The 24,721-nt window shown below is 35.2% G+C and overlaps 1 protein-coding gene across 13 annotated transcripts in view; it reads right to left on the bottom strand.

The window, feature by feature from the left end:
• Positions 1–24,721, bottom strand: part of FGF14 (fibroblast growth factor 14) — a 415,553-nt gene that overhangs the window by 86,536 nt on the left and 304,296 nt on the right. For 11 of the 13 annotated variants that reach the window (XM_080575955.1, XM_080575956.1, XM_080575960.1 and 8 more), the window contains 2 exons: positions 24,580–24,690; positions 14,975–15,078 (listed from right to left, as the gene is read on the bottom strand). In XM_080575955.1, coding sequence (XP_080432081.1) covers positions 14,975–15,078; positions 24,580–24,690 — 215 coding nt within the window. The remainder of the gene's footprint in view (positions 1–14,974; positions 15,079–24,579; positions 24,691–24,721) is intronic. The other 2 variants (XM_080575954.1, XM_080575957.1) reach the window with 1 other exon arrangement.

Genomic DNA, 24,721 nt, shown 5'->3' with positions numbered 1-24,721 from the left:
CTCTAGCACAACTAGGAGATTTCCATCGTCAGGATCAAATGAGAAAAATCATGTTGTGCATTTAGAGTTGTATCTGTGTAGTGATAAGGTGGCTCTATATGAAATTCCCCTGGGGGAAATTATATTTTAGTACAAATTTTCAGGTAATCCAGTTAGCTAACAAACCAAGCCTGAGGAAAGAAACAGTCACCAGAAACGGAAAAGAGAGAAGCAAAGATACTCAGTTTACACATCAGCTTTGAACATGAGGTTTTAGCCCATACCAAATGTTATTTAGAAGGAATATTTGTTTTCTCACTGTGTTTTGACTGAAATGATAAAGATACAGGACTTTTAGATGATCTGCTTAAAAGACATTTCTGGAAACAGTGTATGGATGAAAAATTTAATTATTCTATGGTTTAGTGGCAGAAATTAGGATATTCAACACTACAATCCATATACAGGCATCCAGAAAAAAAATATTTCAAAGTTTTGTTAAATTCATTCTACTATAAAATTATCTCAAATCATCTGAATTTAGGTCAATCATTTTAGAAGTGCAGGTTTTCTCATTGAGAAGATGCTGTGACTCCATTTGAACAACTTCCCATGGCACAGTATTGAATTTGTTATGACTTCTAAATTTCAGAAAACAATGTCAAATTTGGGACCCTATCTTCTAACCCTGTCAGATCCCAGCTTAAAAACAGTCTACAGAAAGAAACAGGGACTCTGTGCAGAGTAGCTTTTACTGTTACATGCTCACTTATCTCAATTATTTGCTATGTATTTGATATATACTTCTGTTACCATGGTCACTTAAACACTTCTAAATTAAACATCTTCCTTTATTTATTTAATGAAAAAGGAAGATAAAAGTGTTTACGAGGATTCCTGCCCAGCACACATGGTAGTTACAAAACTGGATTCATTCCCGCATGCCAGGTTCTTTGGGGTCCACAGGTGTAAGCCATTAACAAAACAAGAAATATCTGTCACGGCACTATGGGTATTTTCTGGTGCTGTCCAGGCTCTGGTTTCACAGCGGTATTTTCACAGAAGCAGTAGTTTCCCCCCACTAACGCTACCTGCAAGTATGAAACTGCTGATGTATATGAGAATTACTCACTGTATTCTTTTACTAGTAGAATATAAGATTATTGTTTTAACAGCCTGTCCTAGAAAAACCTGCCTTCCTCTCAGTGTTTCAATTCTGATGTTTAGAATGCATATAGTAAAGAAAAATATGTTAAACCAAACATAAATATAAGAAAATCCTTTTACTATGTATTCATACTGTAAAATAAACAAATTAGTCCTTTTATTATGTATTTGCGTTTTCTTTACATTTGGACCTGGAGACTTACTTCACAATATGCTACCTTAATAAGGACTTATCCAGCAGAGCTTGCTTTCCAGGTCATTCCAATCACAGAGCAATATCAATTTGACATTAACAGAGAGATACTACTAACAGTCTTAAGCATGAGCTAGAGAACCCCCTGCTGCCTACCAGTGAGGGGAATTGAGTTGGAAACCTTTATAAAAAGCAGCAGGCCATGAAATGCCAAATAAAATTCTTTTTACCATCCAGAGATAAAGGAAAAGAGTACTGTACTTCTTTAACAAATAGGACTTGACAAAAAAGAGAGAAAATAGATGTGAATGTTTTTCAGCAGTTGTTGCTTTGCTGAATAGAAGATTGTGAAGAAAAAATTTTTTTTTTGAGAAAAAAACATTGCACATGCACAAACATATTTACCAAACTTAAGACCCTTTCTTCTACAAAAAAAACCACCATCCAGTCTGATTAGAAATTACCAAGAGATGGTAATACCAAAGAAGGCAAAAAACTTGTCTAATGTTCTTTGTGTTTTTATAAAGTCGTTGTTACATACCTTTGAATGCAATAGTTCCTGCTTTGATTATCAACACTTTCCGTTTTATTGAAAGCATGGCAGAAATACACTGAATATACAAAGTACATAGAACCAATTATTGTAAAACTGGATAATAATTTGGATTATTTAGGATGTCTATTAACAGAGAATGGATTCATTCTTGTAGGAGCGATTTTGTTAGTTTGTTTGGTTTTACTTTAATCTCTGTGATTAAATTACTCTTTATGTATAATTCATACTACTTTTATTTGGGGGACAGGGACAGTATACACTTACACACCTCTTTCATATATAAGCAGTAGGAGCATGGTTAAATAAGTTCATATTCACGTTGATATTTTCTTGTGATTTTTCTAGAATTCTGACTAAAATTTCTAAGATTTCAGTATTCTCCCCAAGAATAAATCAGAATACATTCCAAGATGCTGACAATTTTGATGAGTAATTCCTGTAAATAAAAGAAACTGTTTACCTCAATAATTACAAAGTACCTTTTTCAAAATATTTTTAATTTATAGTTATCATCTTAAATCACAGTATTTTGCTTTTTACAAGCTGTCATTTTTCCTTTTTACCCTGTAAAAATCTTAAGCAAACATCAAGATTTTCCAGTATTTACTACCATTTGGAAATATTCTTAAAAAATTCCAAGAATGCAGGAAACAGGCAATATTTATTTGGATAAGTAAAGTCTTCCATTTTACCTCACACTGAGTCCAATGAGATATATAGAAAATAATTAAATAAATAAAAACCCTTTTTTGCTGACTCACATGATGTACATGATGTCTGAGCACAATCAACTTTTCTCCGCTCCCATTAATATTCAGGAATTAGTGTTGTGAACAGCTACAGGTTCACAACCATTGTTCACCATTCCCTCATTCAGTAATATGTTAACAGTTATGCTTAAGGACTTCATTCGTGACTTTTCAATTAGCTAACACATCAAAATTTTCATCAAATTTACGTGACTTAGTATTTTCATTCCACAAACCTGCCCAAGAAATTTTGGCTATTCTAGGCTCACATAGGAATATTTGCACTGAAGTCATGAGGACAAGGCTATAGTATGTTTATGTTTAAGACCAGAACAGCAGAACTCCATGCTATTTTTCTGAGTTTGGCCTATCTATAGACTAATGAAATGGAACTCTTGACAACTAACAAAATCTGTGATCTGCCAGAATTCAAGGACACTTTATGTGGAGCTTGTGTCTCATCTGAATCTGATACCTGAGCACCCCCACATTTCCTACGAGGGTTAATTTCAGCATGTTTTGGTGTGGCTATTTTCACTTTAAATAGTTTCAGGCAAAATATAACAATAAAACTGTTTTCGTGTGATTGGCAGAGTATGAAGTAAACATCCTATGATTTACTTGTCAATCATCTAATCCTAATCCATTCTTCTGTCTCCTCCTTTTTCTCAATGCCATACTTATATATTCAAAGCTACGAGTCAAACAGTATTTTAGACACCATCTCACTATTTCTCACTTCATCTACAGACCAGACACCTCCATACAATAATCATTGAAAATCAAAGATCAACTGATCTATCTACTACTCAAATCATGCCAATTGAAGAAAAGTGGCTTTCACAATTTTTAGCAGGATAGCTCTAGATAGGATGTTGTCAGCTTTCAAAGATACAGTGAAAATTCTACAAGTATTCAGGGGAAATATCAATTTTATCTCTTATTCTGTTTTCAAAAGCTATTCTACAGCCACCCTCTATGCTCAAACAAATGCTAAATGGGTGATAGAATTGCCTCAGTTGATTCTTCTGAAGTTGTCACTTGTAATGCCTGAAAGGCTGATTCCTTCATCTCCTTTGCTGCTGGTGCCAATAGATACTTGAAAATAAAGAGACAAGGGCACACTCCTGATCTTCAAATGTCAAGAAGAAAATAGTCAGCTCAGTTCCCCTCGTGACCAATATAAGTGTTGAAAAAGGACATTATATGCTTCACCTTGCTATCATACCCGAAGCCTTAAAAGAAATTATCAAGAAAAAAAAAAAAGATAGGAAAAATAAAAACACATGGGATGTACACTGAAATTAAATATACTTTCTACTAACAGCATTTGGATGTTGAATTCCCATCGTGAGGAGGGGAAATGGAGAGGGAGCTGCTGATCTCTCTCATAACCAATGATAGAATGTGAGGGAACAGCACAAAGCTGCACCAGGGGAAGTTCAAATTGGATACTAGGAAAAATTTCTTTACCATGAGGGTGGCCAAACACTGGAACAGGCTTCCTAGTGAGGTGGTTGATGCTCCATGCATGTCAGTGCTCAAGAGACATTTGGATAAGGCCCTTATTAATATGTTTTGACTTTTGGTTAGCCCTGACATGGTCAGACAGTTGGACTTGATGATCTTTGTAGGTCCCTTCCAAGTATTCTATTCTATATTGGACAGAGAGATTCTCCATCCTATACTTTGTTCAAGAAGAAGCAGAATTAAAAAAGATACTTATACTTACTTAAATCCTTCTGATACCTAGCAAAGTAAAGCCCAACATTTCCAGATCCCACTGGAACTAATGGAGAAGTTGCTACCAAATCTAACAAATTATTCTATTCCGTTATATAAAGAAAGGTAATTCTTATGAAAGTATGAAATTACAACTGCTGCCAAGTTCACAGACAACACAATTTTTCAATTTGTATCTCCCTGATTTATGAAGATAGCACTTCCAGATTATTCTTGATGAATTATATTTTACTTTTTTTGTGTGACCAGTCTATCTTCACACTACTGCATTAAAATGTGCTTTGTTCTTCCCTCAGCAGGGAACATCCAAACACATTCTAGCATAAAGAAAAAAAAATATTAAGTATGATTGCTTAACCACAAGCAGGTTTAATTTTTAATTAAAATTTTATAAAAATTAAAATCCTATTTTTTTTTTTAAATAAAGATATGCTCAACCATTAATGTAAAACACTGGGGGGAGAAACAGTAACAATACTTAGCAAATGAATAAAGAGTACCCTTGTATACTTTTAGCTATTCATAACATCTTCTAAGCTACATTTAGGAGTAGGTCTTTTCTTAGTATTATTCTCTTTCCTGTTGATCTAAACTCTGTTTGATTTTGGCCTGTAGCCTGACTGGCAAAGTGACAGGGTATAACTACTTAGGGGACATCAGTCACAACATGGAGGTCAGATGCTGGCCAAGAGGGACATGAAAAAGAGAACATATTATGTTTTTGAAATGTTGGCTAAATTTTATTTTGTGCCTGAGGTATAAAACAATCTTTATCTTTCTAAAATTCATCAGCTGTTAGGCAATTCTGCAATAAGTAAACAATTCCATGGTGAATTAGGCAATCACATCTCTTTTGTGGAAAACTCTAGGTCTGAAGCTGAGTACATCTGCAGAGCTGCAAAGAACCAAGGTTCTGTTCTGTTTTTATGTTGAAACACTGTTTTCAACTTTGCAGCCACAGCTACACTAAAGGTTAATGTAAAGTTTGTATAATGTAAAAGTCTGGCAAAGCTGAAGAAGCTTTACCAACCCATGAATAAGCCAAAGCCATTTGCAATGTAATGCACTATTGGAAAAATAAATCCACAGGTGCACAGAAGGAATTTAGTCTTCAGCTTTTTGTTTCACTTACTCAAAGTACAGGTTTTCCTGTAGACCCTGCATATTAAGTCCAGAGGTTTGTGTTTTGGCAAGTAGTAGTATCGTGTCACTTTTTATTATAAAATATTTAGTGACAAATATATCAGGAGAACAGAATGTAGAGAACATTAACAACTGAATTCAAACGTGATGGGGTGAATCACCTTCTCAACCCTTTTCCAAAGTTTTTAGTGCAGGATTCAGGTTTTACTGCTTATTTTTTAAAGATTTATGATTTCTCTTGAGGTGCCCTCAAGGGGAGACAGTACTTCCCCAAGGCTGTATTTGTATTCTGCTAAAAAACAAGAATCCTTGTCAAGTCAACAGGAATCAGTCAAGAGAGCTTCTCATCTGACAGATGTAGAATATGTTGAATAAATATTGCACAGTAAACCTCACCAGTTTAACCCCTGCAAGAAGGATTCTCACAAGTAAATCCAATAGTTATGCCAACCCCACTACCACCATAGTCAGCAATCATAACTAGCAACACTTAGGCCAACACTTGCTACTTCTGAAAATTTCTGAGTTCTCCAATATCCAGACAATATTCCAGAACTTTGACACTGGGACTTTCAGTTGATTTAAGATACATTTAATTACACTGAGCTGTGGGTGAAAAGCATCCCGCCATTGCTAGATGTTTTTCTGATGTCACATCACAGATATTGCATGGTCAAGTAACAAAAAAGATGATTTATATATGTTCCTCCCAGAACTCTGCATGTGTCTATCTCTATCCAAAACTGCCTCTCTGGGTACTGAATAGTTTCCTGAATGAGGGAACAATGAGGGGGGAGGAAAGAGTCACATTTGACAAAGGAAAATGTCAAAAATAGATTGTAAGGTCTATGACACTTGTCTAAATGAGTACATATGATAATGGACTATCCGTTAGGGAAAGCTGCCAGCAGAGAGAGTGGAGGATTGAGAAATTTGACATGAGATTCTAAGAGAGATGAAGACCTGACATTTCCTATAACTGTGTAGAAGTTGTTACTGGATACTTACTTTCATAGCCAGTTTTGTATGAATGGATACCTGACAATAAGTCCTAACACATTTAATTAAACTGTAAAGAAACTCTAATCAGCCAATAGTCAACTACAAATTTAGCTAAAGGGGGGAAAGAAAAGTGGTGTTATCCCTTCTAAGAGCTTTGCTTCCATGGGAATGAGAATGCTTCAGAGACAATCCTAGTTGCTTCTGTGGACATATTACCCACAGTCTATCACAGAAACACATGTTGTAATGACATGCTGTCACATGCCAGGCACAGAAACAGAGGAAAAGCCATGGAAGCAGCCCCTGTCTCTGCCAGCATGCACACACAAAACTATAAACACCCTAGGACAGATCCCAAATTAATAATAATTTCAGAAAGATAATACATATTTTTTCTTGGGTAAAGAAAGCAGAATTTTGCTTGCCTAAAGCCATTCTTCAGCCTACAATAAACTTTTTTGAAAATAAATGTTATATTTAAAAGCTCACAGTTCATTTCTCTTCAACCATCCCGGTGTCTAGCCATATATCTTTTACAAATAGACCTGAATAACAGAAGATTCATTAGCTATTCAACTATGGCAATAATAAACAGCATCATATGTGTCTAATTGTTATTCTAGTCCACACAGAGTTCATTTTTATTTCTTACCTAGAAATCTTCAAGATGCATTGAGAGGCCTTCATTACATCAAATTTGTTATGGAAAGCATTTCAACTAACCATAAATCCATCTACAATTGTCTTCATTATTTTAAATATTAATTAAACAATAATGGAAAGAAGTAGTAGGTTTTGATAAGAAACATGCTTTTGATAACTTTCTAAAATTGGAGAGATCTTTAAAATCTTTGGTAGCCACTTTTCATACTTGCATGCAACATTTGAATAAGATTGAATAATAATGAAGAGAAAATTAGAAAATTTGAACACGATCCTTTTGATATGCTTGTGCAGTGACAATTGCCAGGGAAATAAAAGAATAAAAGGGAAGAGGGGCATTGAAAAACTGTATGATGCACAGTAAGACAGCATTCAGCATTTGGGGTTACAGACAAGCCTGAATGCCTAAATTGAGGGTAAAGAAACATCCAGAAAAGTGTAATTGTATTTATGTAACAAAACAAACATTGGCCAAAGTACAGCGAGGTTACCACAAGAAACAAGAAATGCTAGAAGCACAAATTTGACAGACTAGATTAAGCTGCTGGTCCATCAAGCCTGTGCACAGCCTTTGGCTGTGAACCTTGTGCAATAATTTAGAGGCAAACCTCCCTCAGTACATCTACAGTTAAGAGATGCCATATATTGAGGAGAGCATTCCTTTTGCTTCCTGTGTCAATCACCTTATTTCCTGAAGCATGAGATTAGATCACCCTCATTTTAGCATACCTACCTACTGATACTATTCATTGTCATAGAATTAGTTGAAAAATATTCAGCTGTTGCTTCTGACTCTGTAATCTTCCATGCTTTGACAAGAAGTTTGGATGATAAGCTTTTTAACCTTGACGCATTTACTTGCATTGCACATTTTTGTAATCTTAGGAAAAAGAATATATATATCAAGAGATCTTTGCATGTGCATGAGTGTTAAATGTGGGAAAGGAAAAGAAATATTTTAACCAAATACGGAAGTTTTTTTTTTTATAGACAAATATTGTGAATAAATCTTGTAAAGGATATTGAGGACCTCAGTGATCAGGACATATATATTTGGTTTAAGTACTGAGAAACATCACTGCAAGTTTTGAGTCAAATTGTTTTATCCCCACTACAGCATTTAAATGGCAGCAGGGTGAAAGAGCTGCCACAGATGAAGCCAACCTAAAATACTGTGTTCTTTTCTAGTTCTAATGATCTTTGTTGTATATTTAAAGTAGCATACTTCTACTACATAAACTTTATGAACATTAGTTCAAATAGTAACCGCTTTTGTATCCTAAACACAGAGAGTAACAAACAAAAGCATGAGACTCCTGAGCTGTGATGATATTATCATAAGCTTTTCTACAGTTCAGTCCCGTTTAACTGTGCTATTTCTCCACTTTCTTAAATCTCTGCTTATCACAGTCTCCTTATATCAGGCTCATTCCATTCACCTCTTTCCTTCTCATTTCTCTCCTGCCCCATCAACTCTCATACATCTGTGCATGCCTCCTTTTCCCTTATCTTGTGTGTCAAAACATTGTCTTAAGCAAATTCAAACCAAAAATGTAGTGAAAACCTAGCACACGGAAAAAAACAAGAAACAAACAAACATGGACTTAGTATGCATTTTGCACCCCTTCTCTACTATGTAGCAGGGACATCTGACACTATCTTGTACATTACAACAGGACTCAGTTATCAGTTGTTCCTTAAGTGGCACCGTAGTATAAATAAATACATTAGCAATTTGCTATATTTATTTTTGGCAGAGAACTTGAGAGACAAATTATCTACCTCCAAACACAGATATAAATAAGCATAAACTATGCAGATGTTTTCCTCCTCCCTGTCACTGCATCTCAATTCCTTCTGGAACATGTTGAACTTTTTATTTTTTTAATTTTTTTTAACCTCCCAGGCAACCCATCCCAACCTACAGAAGAACACATCCCTGAAATGTGCTGTTTAATATCCTCTCAAAGAAACTGTTGTTATATAAAGCAAGTATAGATCACCTTCCCATTGATATCAAAGATAACAGGCTATGTAAATAAGTTCCTCATACATAATAGAGCACTTCAGTGGTAAATGCTTAAAATTAGCTGATGGTTCTTGCATAAGATCTGAGTGCATACACAGTTAAAAACAGCACTGTTAACATAACAAGTTTTCAAAACCCTTTACCACAATTAGTGATTTTCCAATAATTAAATTCACTTAATTTCCCCTCTCCAAAGCATACCACAGGAGTTCCAAGACACAGATAATGACAAGTGAACTGAGGTCCAATTCCTGTTTTACTAAAGTCAACACTGGGATGTAAGATTGCAGGAGAAGGTTGAGAACCTAATGCATAAGACACAAGAAATAAAATCTTATGTTTCTTATTGATCACAGCATTATTACAGGAGTCATTCCATTCTGATGTGCTTACATTCACAAAACCACAAATACCTCAAAAGCAGCAAGATTTACCTTATTCAGTATTTTTATGACTCTTAACACAAACACCTCCCTCTAAAACCGTACAGCAAGCTCATATTTGCCCACATCTCTCTACACAGATGTATTCTTAGCTATTTCTGCCATACCTTGCATGATGTGGGAGTGGTACAATCTCTGCCAAAACCTAGGTTTCACCACTGTTACAATGTGACGAGACAAAAACAACAGAAAAATGCCATCTTGATGTCACATTAAGCTCTTTTTAATTATTCTTGTGAAAAAATATATGGATTTTAAAACATCGCACTTCTTCTCTGGTTTTGCCTAGTTTAAACTTCCTTTTGTTCTCATTATTATGTTGTGTGTATCTCTGAACCTTCAAATTACTGCACATGCACAAGCATTAGCATTCCAAAGCACAAATAAAAGGTCTATGAAAAGATACAGAAACTTCTTTTTCATTTGACCTTGATTTAGATACTAGAAATATGTATCACTTCAGTTCACTTTCTTTTGCATGCTGTCTGTGCTCCCATCTTCTTCCCTGAGGTTGAAACTTGTTCTCATCAGACAGGTCAATTATTTGGGCTTAAAGAAATAGTGGAAATATCAGAACTGAGAAGCTACTGAAATATCAGGAGAAACCCTTCAAGACTTTTCTTTCAGGTGAGAGTTGTGATATAGCAAATATGATTCACAGTATCAGGTATTGACATTTTCTCTCGTTCATGAAGGCTCTCACACAGACTGACATCTTACTACCACAGAAACACTACCTAACCAACACCCTCAAAGCCATGTAACGTGACTGCTCAAACACAAACCTTCATCTTACAAGAAGATTATTTTGTAAAGCAAATATTGTGCTGTCTCTACTTCTAAAATACTTTATAAACATTTTGTAACAAGAAATACAGCCATGCCTCTCCATTTTTCTCTGCATTTTCCTGACAGTCTTCCCACTGTCCTGTACCCTTAACGGGAGCCCTGGAGGTGCAGGTCAGAACTCCAGCCTGACAACAAATTAGAAGAGGTGATACAGTCCAAGAAGACTCTCGTATCTTCATTTTAGTAAAATAGGAATTATAAAATGGACTAACATATGTTTTATCTCAGTTCATCCCGTTCCAGCAGCATAAAGTGTTAGAAGCAAAACAAGAAGCTGCAGCCCCCACCCCCACTCCTGAAAATTGAATTAATTTTTTGCAGAGTCATTTGATCAAAATTAACATAAAAATCAACAAAAGCATCTGCCACATATTGTAGTACCATCTTCTGCTGCACAAAATACCTGCTTCTAATGAGCAATCAGAAGTGTCTGTGCTCATTTTTTTCAGTGTATGGATCCTGTTCCACTCCTTTTGATTTTGACAGGCTCAACCCTTGAAATAAAATCTTATCTTGTTCACCTTTCCCAAAGGTGAGATCAACATGAGGCATACTTTTGGAGTTTAACATGAAAAGTCTGTAACTACTAAGTCAAAATCTTGCTAGTAATCGGCATGGTTCTTTGTTGAACAGTCTCCAGTTTCTTCAACTAGCTTTCGCAGTGCTAAAGAAGTCACTCATAAACACTGACATATTTATAATTCACTAATCCATCTGAAATAAATCTATGCTTTGCTTTATAATACCCATTGTTCACTAACATAGCCAGAATTAGAAAGCTGTCACTAAATAAATATATTCAAATTATAAGTGGATATACATGTAGTATAGACACACAAAAATAATGTTGGATTCAATAAAACCAAGCTTCAAAAAAGCTGAGCTTAATGAATAGTTTCTGAGTGCTAACCCTTAAAAGTGTAAGGAAAAAAAAAACACGAAAAGGCCCATTTTCTCATATTCTATACCATTTAAAAGAATGAATTATGGCATTATAGTAATTCCTTTAAATACACTGAAAAATAAGCTTTTAATTTTGGTTAAGTATTTTCTCTTAGGAATTCTGCAAAGTCCTGTTAAACTCCAAAGATTTTGCTTCTCTATTTGACAAGGCTTTGATGGTTTCTTTACAGGGACCCTGGCTTGATCAGTCCCCAAAGGACAGAACACAAATCTCAGCTGCTGTAGCAAGCAAAACAGGTATGAAGCGCTCTTGAAACTGACTTTCCTACACAATTTGTTGTCCCTCCATTTCTACTCTAAAAAAGAAATATCGTGATAACACTTGTCTCTGATATTGCTTTAGCTTTTTTTTCCCTTAGTTCTAATTCTGTGAATTAATTGACAAAAGTTTTACACAAATATGGCAGAAAAAAAATACATGAAAAACAAGGGACTCCAAAATCGGCAAAAGGAACCACAAAAAAAAAAAAAAAAAGGCAAGAAAGCATTGCAAATCTGCCTATGACAATCTACACACAAAACTGATCTCTGTTACTGCACCTTCATTTTCCTCTTACTGAATACCTCATATCAGAGGAAGCTGGATCACACATAATACCCTTCCTATCAGTGTTGTTGCTTAATTAGTCAACATTATGTGAAGCTTATGATAAAAATAATTGAGCTGGCACTTCCAGTCTCTAAAGAGAGGCATTAATAAGCAGGATATTCTCACAAGCTAGTTTCATAGACTGTGAATGGAAAAAGACACTGAGACATTCTTCAGAGAAGGGCTATACAGGACTTTAGCCTCAATTTAGAGTACAAATACTGCTTAGTCTATAGCTTCCATTTTTGGCCATATTTATAATTAGTTGATAAGGTATCTAAACACATGAAAATATTAACAAGTGCTTCTATTATTTGACACACTTTTCAATGATGTCAGTTGTCATACCAAACTTTGAGAAAACTTTTTTTCTCCCAGCCTCCCCTAAATCACCAAGGGAAAAACACGATACATAGCTTCTGCATTGCAACAGATACACAATAGTGACATAGAATAAATAAATAAATAAATAAAAAACAGCAGCAAAACACTAAAAGAAAGTGGTTAAAATATTTTTCTGCAAACGACAGTATTTAGAATATTTTGCATGCAGTATTTCTTCACCTTGATCCTCAGGGAGAAGGCTTTATTCTTTCTGATGCTTTGTCTTATTTTCAAATGCATTAGTCTCTAAGCTGAACACAGGCAATTACTAAGATCAAAATATACAGTCAATTTTTTCAATACATTAATATGAAACTATCAAACCTGTATTACAACACTGATATTTTGAAATTACTACCTATAAATTTGCATTAAATTCCAGAATATTAATACTTCTCAACTTTGACAAAAGTGTAAGTTGAAAATCTTTTGTAGAAATACCAAAACCAAGCCTTCCACTCAGTTTTCTGATGTTTCTTCTCTTTGTCACCTAATGGGCCACTCATCTTTTATTCTCTGTACAAGGAATAGTAAGCAGTACATTCCAAACACATACATTTCCTTACCTCACACAAAGTAAAATGACAGATTGAGACACTCTCCAAAGAAATCTTTAAATGAAATATGTTAAAAAACATAAGAACATGCACAGAATAACATTCAGAAGCGCTTAATGAGTTTCCAGTAACCACAGGAATATAAGAAGTCGTTAAGTCCAAAAGTCTTGCCACCAGTGGCAATTAAAAATACACAACCTTGCAATAGATTATACATGGACTACTTTTTCCATTTATATCATCTTTTATTCATATCCATGAGACTGTTCACAACCTAAGTAATATGTATTTCTCAAGAAGATGATATAGGAATAAAGCAATTCAGATTCCCACTGGTGTCATGGAAATATCTTGTTAGATGCTTTAAGGGTCATGTTCATGTCTATTCGAAGTTTGGATCCAGCCACCTCTCCTTATCTTGCTTTGCACTTTCCATCCCTTTCCCTTCCCCAGATGACACCATTCTTTTAACTTGGACTGTTTCCAGAATCATACATAACCACAGGGGACACCAGAATTTGTTCATATAGGGCCTCTCCTTGCACAGTAACCTGCCAAGAAACTGATACATTTTCTGAAATTTATAGTTCTTTCTGAAGGAAGAAGAACTCATTTCAGAAAATTTTGGGCAAGAATATACTCCAACACACAACAAAGTACTGTTTATCATACTGAAGTGAACTCCCTGCATTAACTGTTGGAACTGAGAATTCAGAAGAGCATTAATGCTACCAGCTCTAGTTTGTTTTTGTTCTTCTACCTTTCTTCCTTCTGTCATAAAATATTGCATGTTATATGATGTCTTCCTGGGATAGATTTTTTTATTATTGTTTTGAACAGAAGATAAAAAATGTTTCAGATCATGCTGCTCGAGTTTCCAACAGATATTTTATGAGCAACAATTTTCTCTTTGTCTTGACATTGACATTCAAGATTAGTTCCATTTTTTCTCCCTAATTAGGTTTTCCAAGACAATTGTATTTTTGAAACAAACAGAATACTTTCCCTGAGGGCATCAGAAACTTAATCTGTCCAATTTCCTTTCAATGGATATTGAAAACAAAGCAGTGCATTGTAACTCAGTAGGGAATTAAGAACTACGTGACGTAACAAAAAGAAAAGGTACTATGAAAATAAATTCAACATAGAGGGCAATGAAAATATAGTCATGAAAAATCCTTTAAGACACCTTTTTAAGACTTGACGGAACTGCCTGTTCTTATTAAACTTCGTCTGTCTTCTAAGGGAGGTTAAGACACTAAATTTACACAAAATTTAGCATATTCATATTCATAACAACACACTGACTGAATAGCATTAAATCATTTAGAATATCCTAAATGATCAGAGGCCTATCCAATCAGTTTATATAACAGCATTGCTTATGACTCAAAATATTTTTTCTTAAACTTTGATTGTTCTACAAAGATACTGTCTTTCACAGAACTCATATTTTTTCTGACACGACAGAAAAAAAAAATCCATTATGCTAAGAATACAGTTATAAGATTAAGATAAACAGTAAGGCTGTAAATGACTTTTTATATGGAATTTATAAGTCTTATCTTAAAATAAATATAACTGCTGTAACAGCTTTTGGATTCTGAATAACAAATCCCTAAGAAAATAACTGCAGATCTTTATTTCCAGATTCTGGAGAAATTAACTGAAAATAATAATCTTTGTGGTGTGTTGCATGCAGCCAGTATACCCTACCAGAAAAAGAATTCTGCAGAAGTCTTAATTAGTACTGCTAACACACACTCTCATACATAGGACACAGTAATTTCTACTACATACAATTTACAGATGTACTACATAAGTACATGAGTACACAGGTTTGTGTATGTGTATAGATAAATATAGAATGTTACAGAACTTCTTACAAGTGACTACACATCTACATTACAGTGTAGATTTCAGCTTCAGCTGTGCCTTTTACACAGAGTTCAGAAAGGTACTTACTGATGTGTAGAGGAAACCTTCACCATTTAGGGCTATATACAATCCGGTTTTTACACCCTGGATAGCAACAACTCGAAGTCCCACTGGTATAAGGTTGAATAATGCTGTGAAGAAAAAAACATGACCAGATATGAATATACTATGGTTATTAAAATATTTTAATGAACAACATTGATAAAAAGAAACACATCTCTTTCCTTCATATTTTTTTTCTGACTTTAAAATTAAAACTGTTCAGAAAATATTGTTTTTAGTAAAGTTAATCCTTAAAATTAAAGCCTAAGTATCTATTTAGCAATAAGTCCTGCAATATTTCAGTATTAGGTACAAGTGCCAAATAGCAAATACAAAGCAAATACAAATACAAGCACTGCAGACACAAGTATCTCAAACGATCTGAAAAGAGTCAGAGACCAACATTTCCTTCACCAATATAAATGGATCAGACAGGTAATGCTTATGAGATACCCTGCAGAATACATACCTTTCTGATTCAGGCAATTTTTTTTTTTATTTTTTTTTCTTAGGTATCTTTATGTTACTGGTTTAAGATGTACTCTCATCAAGATTGCTTTTAAGGGGTCTGTGATTTGAAATCTGAAAAAATTACTTGGTTTTGTGAATGGTATATTTGATACAAGCCTCAGGTAATGGTAGCTGCCTGTCCTACTTCAGGAAAGCACTGAAATATGTGCTTGACTCTGAAAGTGTATAAATATTATTGAGCTGAATATAGAATGTGTTCAAAGGCAGAAGTTCTGGAAAATCATGCTTTGAATTAAAAAGTGGATAATAGCATAATAGCAGATACCCTAGCAATGATATACACCTCTGTAACAACAAAAGCAGACACAGCCTTGATTAGTCTGAAGAATACTAGTGGGAAGATGGAGAGTTCACTACAACAGAAGAAAAACCGGTATAAGTAAATTTTACTTCCAATATATAAATTCTATATCAAACCATTTTTTTTTAATAATGGAAAAACGAGCAAGGAGATTTGAAAAATCTACTTTTTCCTGAAAAAAAACACATCACAGAATCATAGAATGGTTTGGGTTGTCAGGGACCTTAAAGATCATGCATTTCCAACCCCCCTGCTATGAGCAGGGACACTTTCCATTACACCAGGTTTGCCAAAGCCCCATCCAACCTGGTCTTGAACACCTCCACGGATGGGTCATTTAAAACTTCTCTGGACAATCTCTTCCAGTGCCTTGCCAGCCTCCGAGTAAAGAATTTCCTACTAATCTAAATCTCCCCTCTTTTAGTTTAAAACCACCAGTCCTGTCACTCCACTCCCTGACAAAGAGTCCCTCCCCGTCTTTCCTGTAGGCCCCCTATAAGTACTGGAAGTACACTATGAGGTCGCCCTGGAGCCTCCTCATCTCTAGGCTGAACAACCCCCACTCTCTCAGCCTTTCTTCATAGAAGAGGTGCTCCAGGCCTCTGACCATCCTCTGGACCCACTCTAACAAATACATGTTCTTCCTGTGCTGGGAGCCCCGGAGCTCAACACAGTACTCCAAGTGGGTTTTCATGAGAGCAGAGTCAAGGGGGATAATCACCTCTTTCAACCTACTAGATATACTTCTTCTCACACAGAATACAGTTGGATTTCTGCATTGCAAGCACAATACAGTTGTGCATTGTAAGAACAGGAAGCTAAATGGTATTTACAATTCAGACCTAGAATCACAGTCAGAAGATTACAATATTCTTCAACAAATCTTTTAGACTGCCCACTGAATTCATTGAAATTACCTGTTTTAGAAAAACGAGACACAGACCAATTCTTATTCTAAGAATTATGCCAGCAAACACACCTATACTAATTTTACTAACTCATATCAGGAAATCAGATGCAAAGCACACATCAAACAGTCTCTGAAGAAAAAAGCTGGATGTGCCAGAGTTCATGCTGAGCAGTTTTTCACTGTGGATGTGTCATGGATTCACAACTACTTGGATGAAAACCAAAAGTGCAACCACTGTGTTCAATGTGGGCAAAGATAATAGTTGTACCAAGCCAAGTCTCAGGAACACAGTAATACCTACATTAAGTTCCTCAAACTGTAGGAATAGCATCCATAAGTGTGAGCAGAAAGTGTGCACTATGAGGCTACTTGTAATTAGAATGGTAGTGGTAAAGCCCAAATCAAGAGAAAAAGGGCAATATGTTTGCAGTGGATAAGTGTATTTTCATACAATGTGAAAACTCCTGGGTCATCTAAGGACATAAAGTCACAGATAAAGCTGATGAAATCAAAAGCTGATAAAGCTGATCAAATCTTTACAACTGAGAAAACATGTGGATTGACTATAATAATTTAAAGATAGAAGTGGATGAAAAAAAAAAAGAAAAAAACACCCTTTCCTTCAACAGCAAGATTCCCTGGAATATTCTCATATAGAAGAAAACATATAGGATCATATGTTCCATAAGATCTTTTTTCTTTTTAGGAAGACACAAAGTGAGCCAGAAATTGTCGTGGCAGCTGTAGAAAGAAAATTGTATTAAAAAGACCTCTGGAACAACAGAAAAGTTATGGAACAGAGGTTTCATACAAACAGAAAAGTTATGGATTTACAAAGAAAAATAGAAGAGATGACATCAGATAACAATTAGCACAAATATGTAGTATTTGAATTTCAGTAGTTTCTGAAAGTCTGCTAAGCTCTTACTGGGCTGGTCTCTGTAAAAATACTGCATACAAACAAGATTCCCTCTCTAATTTATAAAAGATAAATGTAAACCAGTGACATATGGTAGTAACAGACAAGATATCCTAACAGTATATAGGTTAAGCACTACCTGACTTGAGGACTTTGAAATGTTCAGTATAATTTGGTAGTTTTAAAAAATAGCAATTACCCTCAAATGAAACAATGTCAAAAACAGAAAAACGACTATTCAGGGTGGCAAAGAATGAGCCTGTCACAGTAAAACTAGGTTTTGGAGGGAATTTACCATCAGGGCTTTTTACTCAAGCTAAAAGGACCAAGAAATAAATGAAACAGGAATGGACAGACAGGCAATTAATTTTGTTTTCTTTCTAGAAGAAATTCCAGGATATACCTGGATATGAACACCCTATAGAGGCTGGGCAGCAAATATTTAGGGAATGCCAGGAAGAAAAAACAAACAATATTTTTATTAGGAAAAAAGGTGAACATTAAAAAAAAAAAAAAAACATGAAAAACTGCTAGTGAAAAATAAACTTACATCACAGAGGTTCAATCAAAACTTGTGGAATGTAGACTTCATTTACTACAATATCCATAAAAAAAAGCGGCAGAAATAGAAAAAAAAAAAAAAGAAAAAAAAGGGAAAAAAAAAACATTGCAGAAAAATTAGTGACCTGTAACATAGCATTGTTTTATGCTACCTATAAAATTACTGGAGTGGCTTATAGATGTTGGTGAATTTAGAAAGCAGTAAGGAGGGGACATAATGTATCTTCTACTGCCACCAACTATTAATCAGAGATAGTAAGAGCTGCTGTAATTAGTGTAAGACCATAAAATTTTAGAGTGTGATATGAATTGCTGTAATTCTGCACATACTGAATATTCAGTATTTACCACAAAAGCTTTCAGACTTTGGAGAAAGTAGGGAGGCTAGTCTACTATTGATTGATAAATGCTCAGCAATGTGCTTCACACGGAGATCAGCAAAGCATGTACCAGTAATGCACAGCATGTGATTTTTGTGTGCTCTGAAGCTGGCCAAAGGAAAATCAACTTCCTCCACAGCCAGGCTGTGCCATACTCTTTAGCGAGCAAGACTTCAGTGTCCAACTGCAAATTTCAAACCTTTCTAGGATTTTCTTGTGTTATTCCCCACTCTAATAAGAACCTGCCTTATAAAAGCAGAAAGCTTTCCACAGCTTGCTGGCTTATCAGATCTGCACAGCCAAAGCTCTACTCCTACCTAAGTGGTGGTAAAAAATAATTATGTCCCTAGCTTCTGTCTGTCTTTTAGACAATCATCCAAAACCAAAAATAAATGGGGAGTTAGGTCCCTGAACATCTTGATTTTTCTGAACCTAGCCCAATGAATACACTGATATGCTGAGAGAGACAGAACTCTTGATCAGCCCAGAAAATACAATTCTGCCCAGTACTCAGTTCTCTTATGCTTAAGTATAAACCCTGGTAATCCACCTGCAAATAAAAGGTGGGAACATCAGGGAAATCAAGAGAACCAACAGACAGAAATGGTGAAAATAAAACCTTTTCTCCTCCAAAGCTCTGAGCCTGTGCACACTGCCTTAGCTCTCTTTTGTATTCCATCTAATCCATGACTGTAAAGCAGATGAATTTACTTCCTTTTCTTATGCCTGCGAGCCTACTTTCACCACATACAAGATCAGAACATGGAGGCAGAGGGCAGTCAACCGCAACAACTGGCCAGAAAAGAGAAGAATTTTCATTGTTATTCTTTTAGGTATTATGGGGGAGATTTGCTGGCATTAATTTGAGTTGGATTCTGATCATCCAAAAGTTTTAGCCAAAGTTATAGTAAAAGCACTCTTTTTGATAAGTAATAACTCCTTCCTTTACTTGAGCAAAATATAAACGTTTCATTTTCCATATTTTCCGTATTTTCCCTGTGTTGCCATCATAGTATATTAACTTGAAATCTGAAATATCTGAAATTAGATATTTCAATATCCCTGTGAAAGTCTATGTATGTATGACTGACTACAAGAAATGTATGTATGTATGACTGACTACAAGGAAATTGCCATTACAGATCATTATTTTTCTCAAGAAACTTGCTAGAAACCAATTGCATGAGGCTTATTAACTTGCTGTCCGTTCTGCATGTGCACTGCCCTGGTGTCAGTTAACAAAACTTCCCACAGCAAATTTGCAATCAGATCAAGGCATGATCAGATCAAGGCAAGGCAAGTATTTCTTTAATGTATTTCCATCTACAGGCCCACAGGCAAAAACAACAACTCCATCTGAACATCTTTTAGACTAATAATGAGTGCAGGGAGGTTGATATTTAGAGATCTGTACATCCATTTCTTGTGGTGCAAACCCATTCTACCTGACATATAACATGAGATGTAATTAAAATGCACTTTTTAGTGTGGCTGAACATGGCCTCCATTGATCTTGTCATATTAAGACTATACTGATAGGAGAAATGGGCTTTCCTAAATTCCAGAGGTTGTGTTGAATAGACGACTAAATGCCTGCGTAGTTCTTTGAATACTACAGTAAAAAACTGCAAAATTCAGACTGAAAATATTTCAATTTAGTAACACAGATTTAAAAGCATTGAAAGTGTTGTTTTTTAATTGTTGTATGCTTTATTTCTAATTATCTATTTTATCTTATGAGGATGCTGTAAAGATTATTTATTAATATCTTCAAACCAAAATGTTCTAGTGGTGCGCACTTTAGATATTAAAAAGTTAAAAGTTTCACATTCATTTTGGAAGATATAAACAGAGAATTAGGAGCATGCATTAAAAGATTAAAATAAAGGAATGTTAAATGGGTGCATGATTTCCTGAACTCAAGCTTTTCTAGGTACCAGGTGTCATGAAAGAAGTAAAGCGTGGTGCTACATAATTAACCAAGAGATGTGCACGGCATAGCCAAATCAGAGTTGCTTGGGTAATCTTAAATTTGCCACTTACTGTTTATGAAATAGGGCTAAAAATGAGTGATGCCCTTTTAATATATTTTAAATATTACTGTGATTTCATATGAGGCATGAATAGCAACATTTGAATGTTAAAATGAGGATTATCATGCATCTAGGGAAGTATCATAATGTTGAATTTTTTCAGTGGTTGTCTGAGTTCACATATTCATGTGAATCAAAATAAGCCACTGGGTTTAAAACTCAGAAATTAAGGAATTAGAATTGCCTGTTTCTCAAATTTGATTATTCTTTCTACTAAACCTACCTTTTATTTGTGAGACAAAATGTTGAAGATAAAGCCTGAAAATGAGGCTTTTTGGATGGGGAAGTCACAAGGGGAATGTAATGCGTGTTACCAAAAGCACATGGATATCTATTTTTTTACAGTTTCTCTGTGGTAGGTTGGTATTCCAAAGCAATAATGGTGAGGTCCCTGGAGGTCATTGTGAGCACCTACCCCCAATGTAAGTTTCATTTTCAGCAAGCAATGCTGAGAATTGCTGTAAACGCTAGAAAATTATGACTCTTACTACTCCTGCTGAGTAAGATCACAGTAACCAAGTCTACTGCTTTAACCACAGGCACTCCTGCTTTAATTAAAACAAACAAAGAAACAAACAAAAACCATATACCAGAAACTGTAAGGCATTGAATGAAGGAAAAAGAGAAAAACAGCTAAAAGAAAAAAAAGCAATGTAATGAAGCCTCCTTCCATATATTTCTGAGAGTTTGGCAAAAATGCAGACTGTACATACAAGATAGTTTAAACTAATAGCCCTCTTTTGGTGATGTGATTAGAGGAAACTAAGCACCATTAACCAATGGTATCAGTTCATACTCAATCACAAAACGTAACTACCTAAAGAATACATAAAAAGAGATAGCAACAATGAACTGAAACCCATCACTCCATTCACAATGGTTGACACTTTACAATGGGTTACTCTTCAACAGCTGACTGAAACCACAACTCATTTTGATTTCAGATAGAAGCAAAAGACCCCATTAAGGAGGACTAGCAAGAAGCTTTAAAGACAAAAATGAGCGTTAACATAACCATTCAGTCTGAACAGACTACATTTCAATCTTTCTCTGCACTCTCTCTCCATAACTGTGACTCCAATAGTATGTAGCATGTTTACTGGCATACATACAAAATGAGTACAAAAAGACCTGTGCTTGAGGTAATTTTAACTTCAAGCAGTGCTCTTACTGCTTGATAAAAGAAATTTCAACAGCACAAAACGTAGCAGCATGACTGAGCTTCAAACAGTTTCCTTGCTGAAAACAAAAACCTCTTCTCTGTCCCTTACCATTCACTCACTTTGGTTTCTCCAAGACAGTGAACTACTCAAAGGCTGTGCAGGTGATGAGGACTCCTTCACAGGCTGCAGTGACAAGGAATAGTGCAGAACATACCTGGAAGGCTTGTCAGAGATGCATGCCCTTCAGCAATCTCAATTTCCTCTCTTTTTATGAAACACACTTCAAACAGAAGACATCCTCACCACCAAGGTAAGTGTACTGTATGTCCTATTGACAGCTAATAGATGCCCATCCCTTTGCCCACTGGGTACATTAAATAGGCAGACCACAAGCTCACTGGTCAGAAAAATTTTCCCCTCCCACAGGAGGATGAGGCTGTGCTTCTTCCTTTACAGCTGCCAAACCTTATTTACTGGTTTACTTATTTTCTCAGACATGAATTATCATAAGGAGCTCACAAAATAACAGATCAGAAGACAAGAAATTATATCGACAAGAAAATTATTTTATAAAGTAAAAGAGAAAAGGAAAAACAAAATATGCTGCAATAGAGAAAAGTGATAGAAAACAAAAAGTTCAACAAGTCATGGACTGGGAAGGGAAAAGAACTAAGGAGAAAGATTGACAGCACAAAAGAAGCACACATAATCATATATTCATGACTATACCAGATGGACCAATCTTTTCAACTGCTGATATGTTGTTGATACTAGTCGATATACTGGCAAAATTCAACATGAAGATTGTATGTTTTCCTGGCAAACAACATTGATTTTATACATCCTTATGGTGTAACCTAACAATACTATAAAATTGGACTACTGAAGAAATAAAGAGTGAAGCACTCCAGTTAGGGAGTAAAAATCCCTTTGCAGAAAGAATCACTTTAGCCTAAAAGTCATGTTGAATTAAAATATAATATTACCTAACAACATATTATCCAAAATATGGATTATATGGATTACATCCAAAATATATCTGGTATTTGGTTGGTTTTGGACAAGTTCTATGTTTCAAAATATTTATACTATAAAATATTAATTCTGCATTTTGGAGAAACTGAGAAGAATAAGAGATGGCAGACCAATGGAAATCCAGAAAGACATGGAAGAGGGGAGAGAAAGGACAAATAATAATCAAAAAGATTTGTAAAGCTGACAACAGAGAAAAGAGGAAAGGAAGGCACGATGGGCTAGTTTCGCAAAGATTCAAAATCCATGGATTTCTAATATTAAAAAAAAGAAAGAAAGAAATAACATAAAATATTCCAAAATTTTTGCTATCATACACACCTCTTCATTGAAGTGGAAAATTAGAGAAAGACAGGAAGTGAGTGGAGAGGGAGAGAAATAGAAGCTTGCACTGTAAGACACATTACTTAGATCTCATACAAGCAAAGCTTCTCTAAAAAGGAATAATCTTGTCTGTACAACATCTTAGTATTTGGTCCGGTACAGAAGTGGGCATGAGAGATGAACACGCTAAGGAAATGGGAAGAAAAAAACAACAACAAGGGACAGGGGAAAACAAACAAACAAACAAAAACGCACTTGGAAAACAAACAGAGAGAGAAATATTCATCAAAATAGTCAATTATTTTTCTCAATTCTAAAAATAATAGAACAATGAGAGAAGATCATGCTATCTGCTGATGAAATATGTTAAAAATGACAGCCATGCATTAACAGGTAAAACAAGGAGCATTGCCAAAGAAAGCAGAAGCCTCAAATCCCTTAATTTCTGCAGCCTAATTCCAACATTTTTGAGGAAACTAAAGACTTATTTATATATGCATAATAAATAGATAAATCTTTTGTATTAAAATGCTTAAAATAGACCCCAAGACCACATAGAAATATTACTTAAATATTCTATTATCATTGAACTAAACAGAATACAAATGCTCTCTGCAAAATGGAAAATTAAAAGTCAAGTTTTTCTAGAGTAAGAATACGTTTGTTTAACATTTGCAGCTGAAGTTATCAAATGTATATATGTCCATTGAATGAAAATATGTGGCAGTATCATAGGAAAAGAATACCAAAGCAATGATCCACACTGCCCATCAAGACCACTCTTGTTTGGAGTATTTTTGAAAACTGCCTACTGTAGCAGTCCCCACACTGGCAGAAATCCTGTTAAAATCACTGGAGCTCTTGCTGGTATAGGGACAGACTGTAGGATCTTTCGCTCCAATTCAGCAAGGCACTTCAGCCTCTGCTTTAGGTAGGACTTTGATAGTTTGACATACATTTATTTGCTTTGTTGAGTCAGGGCCTGTATGATCAGATTTTCAAATATTTTTTTTATTCCCTTCTCTTTTTTTTTTCTTACTTAATCAAAAATAATAAATTTCTGTTAAATGCATAGTTTTATTTAAAAAAATACATAATTTTACTATTTTTATAAAATTATCAGAAGACAACATTGGCCTAAATATCTCACCCCCAAGATCCATCGGCACTTACACCTTCAGAGGGAATACATTTAGGCCAGCATCCTGCACAAGACGTGCCAGAGGTTATTAGGCTTCCAATTGACAGAACCCTCTTCCTTTTGACAAAACACATCAGAAACCCTCCAAATACATTAAAAGTGTGTCTGCATGTATACACTTGAATGATTCAATCTGCGTGTGAGATTAAGACATTCCCCTATGACATTCACTTACTAGAATTACTGCTGTCATCCTTGGTTCCATCGAGACTTCCATCGGGGTGCATTTGCAAGTAGTAGCCTTGCCTGCAATATAACCTGGTCACTATACCCTTGAGCTGGGGATCTGAAAGACAAACATATTTTGTCACTAGCCT

This window comes from Anser brachyrhynchus (genome assembly GCF_964034855.1).
Source record: "Anser brachyrhynchus genome assembly, chromosome: 1".
In the NCBI taxonomy this organism is placed as follows: Eukaryota; Metazoa; Chordata; class Aves; order Anseriformes; family Anatidae; genus Anser; species Anser brachyrhynchus.
Note: the sequence above shows the minus strand (reverse complement) of the source record. Positions and strands in the feature narration are given on the sequence as shown.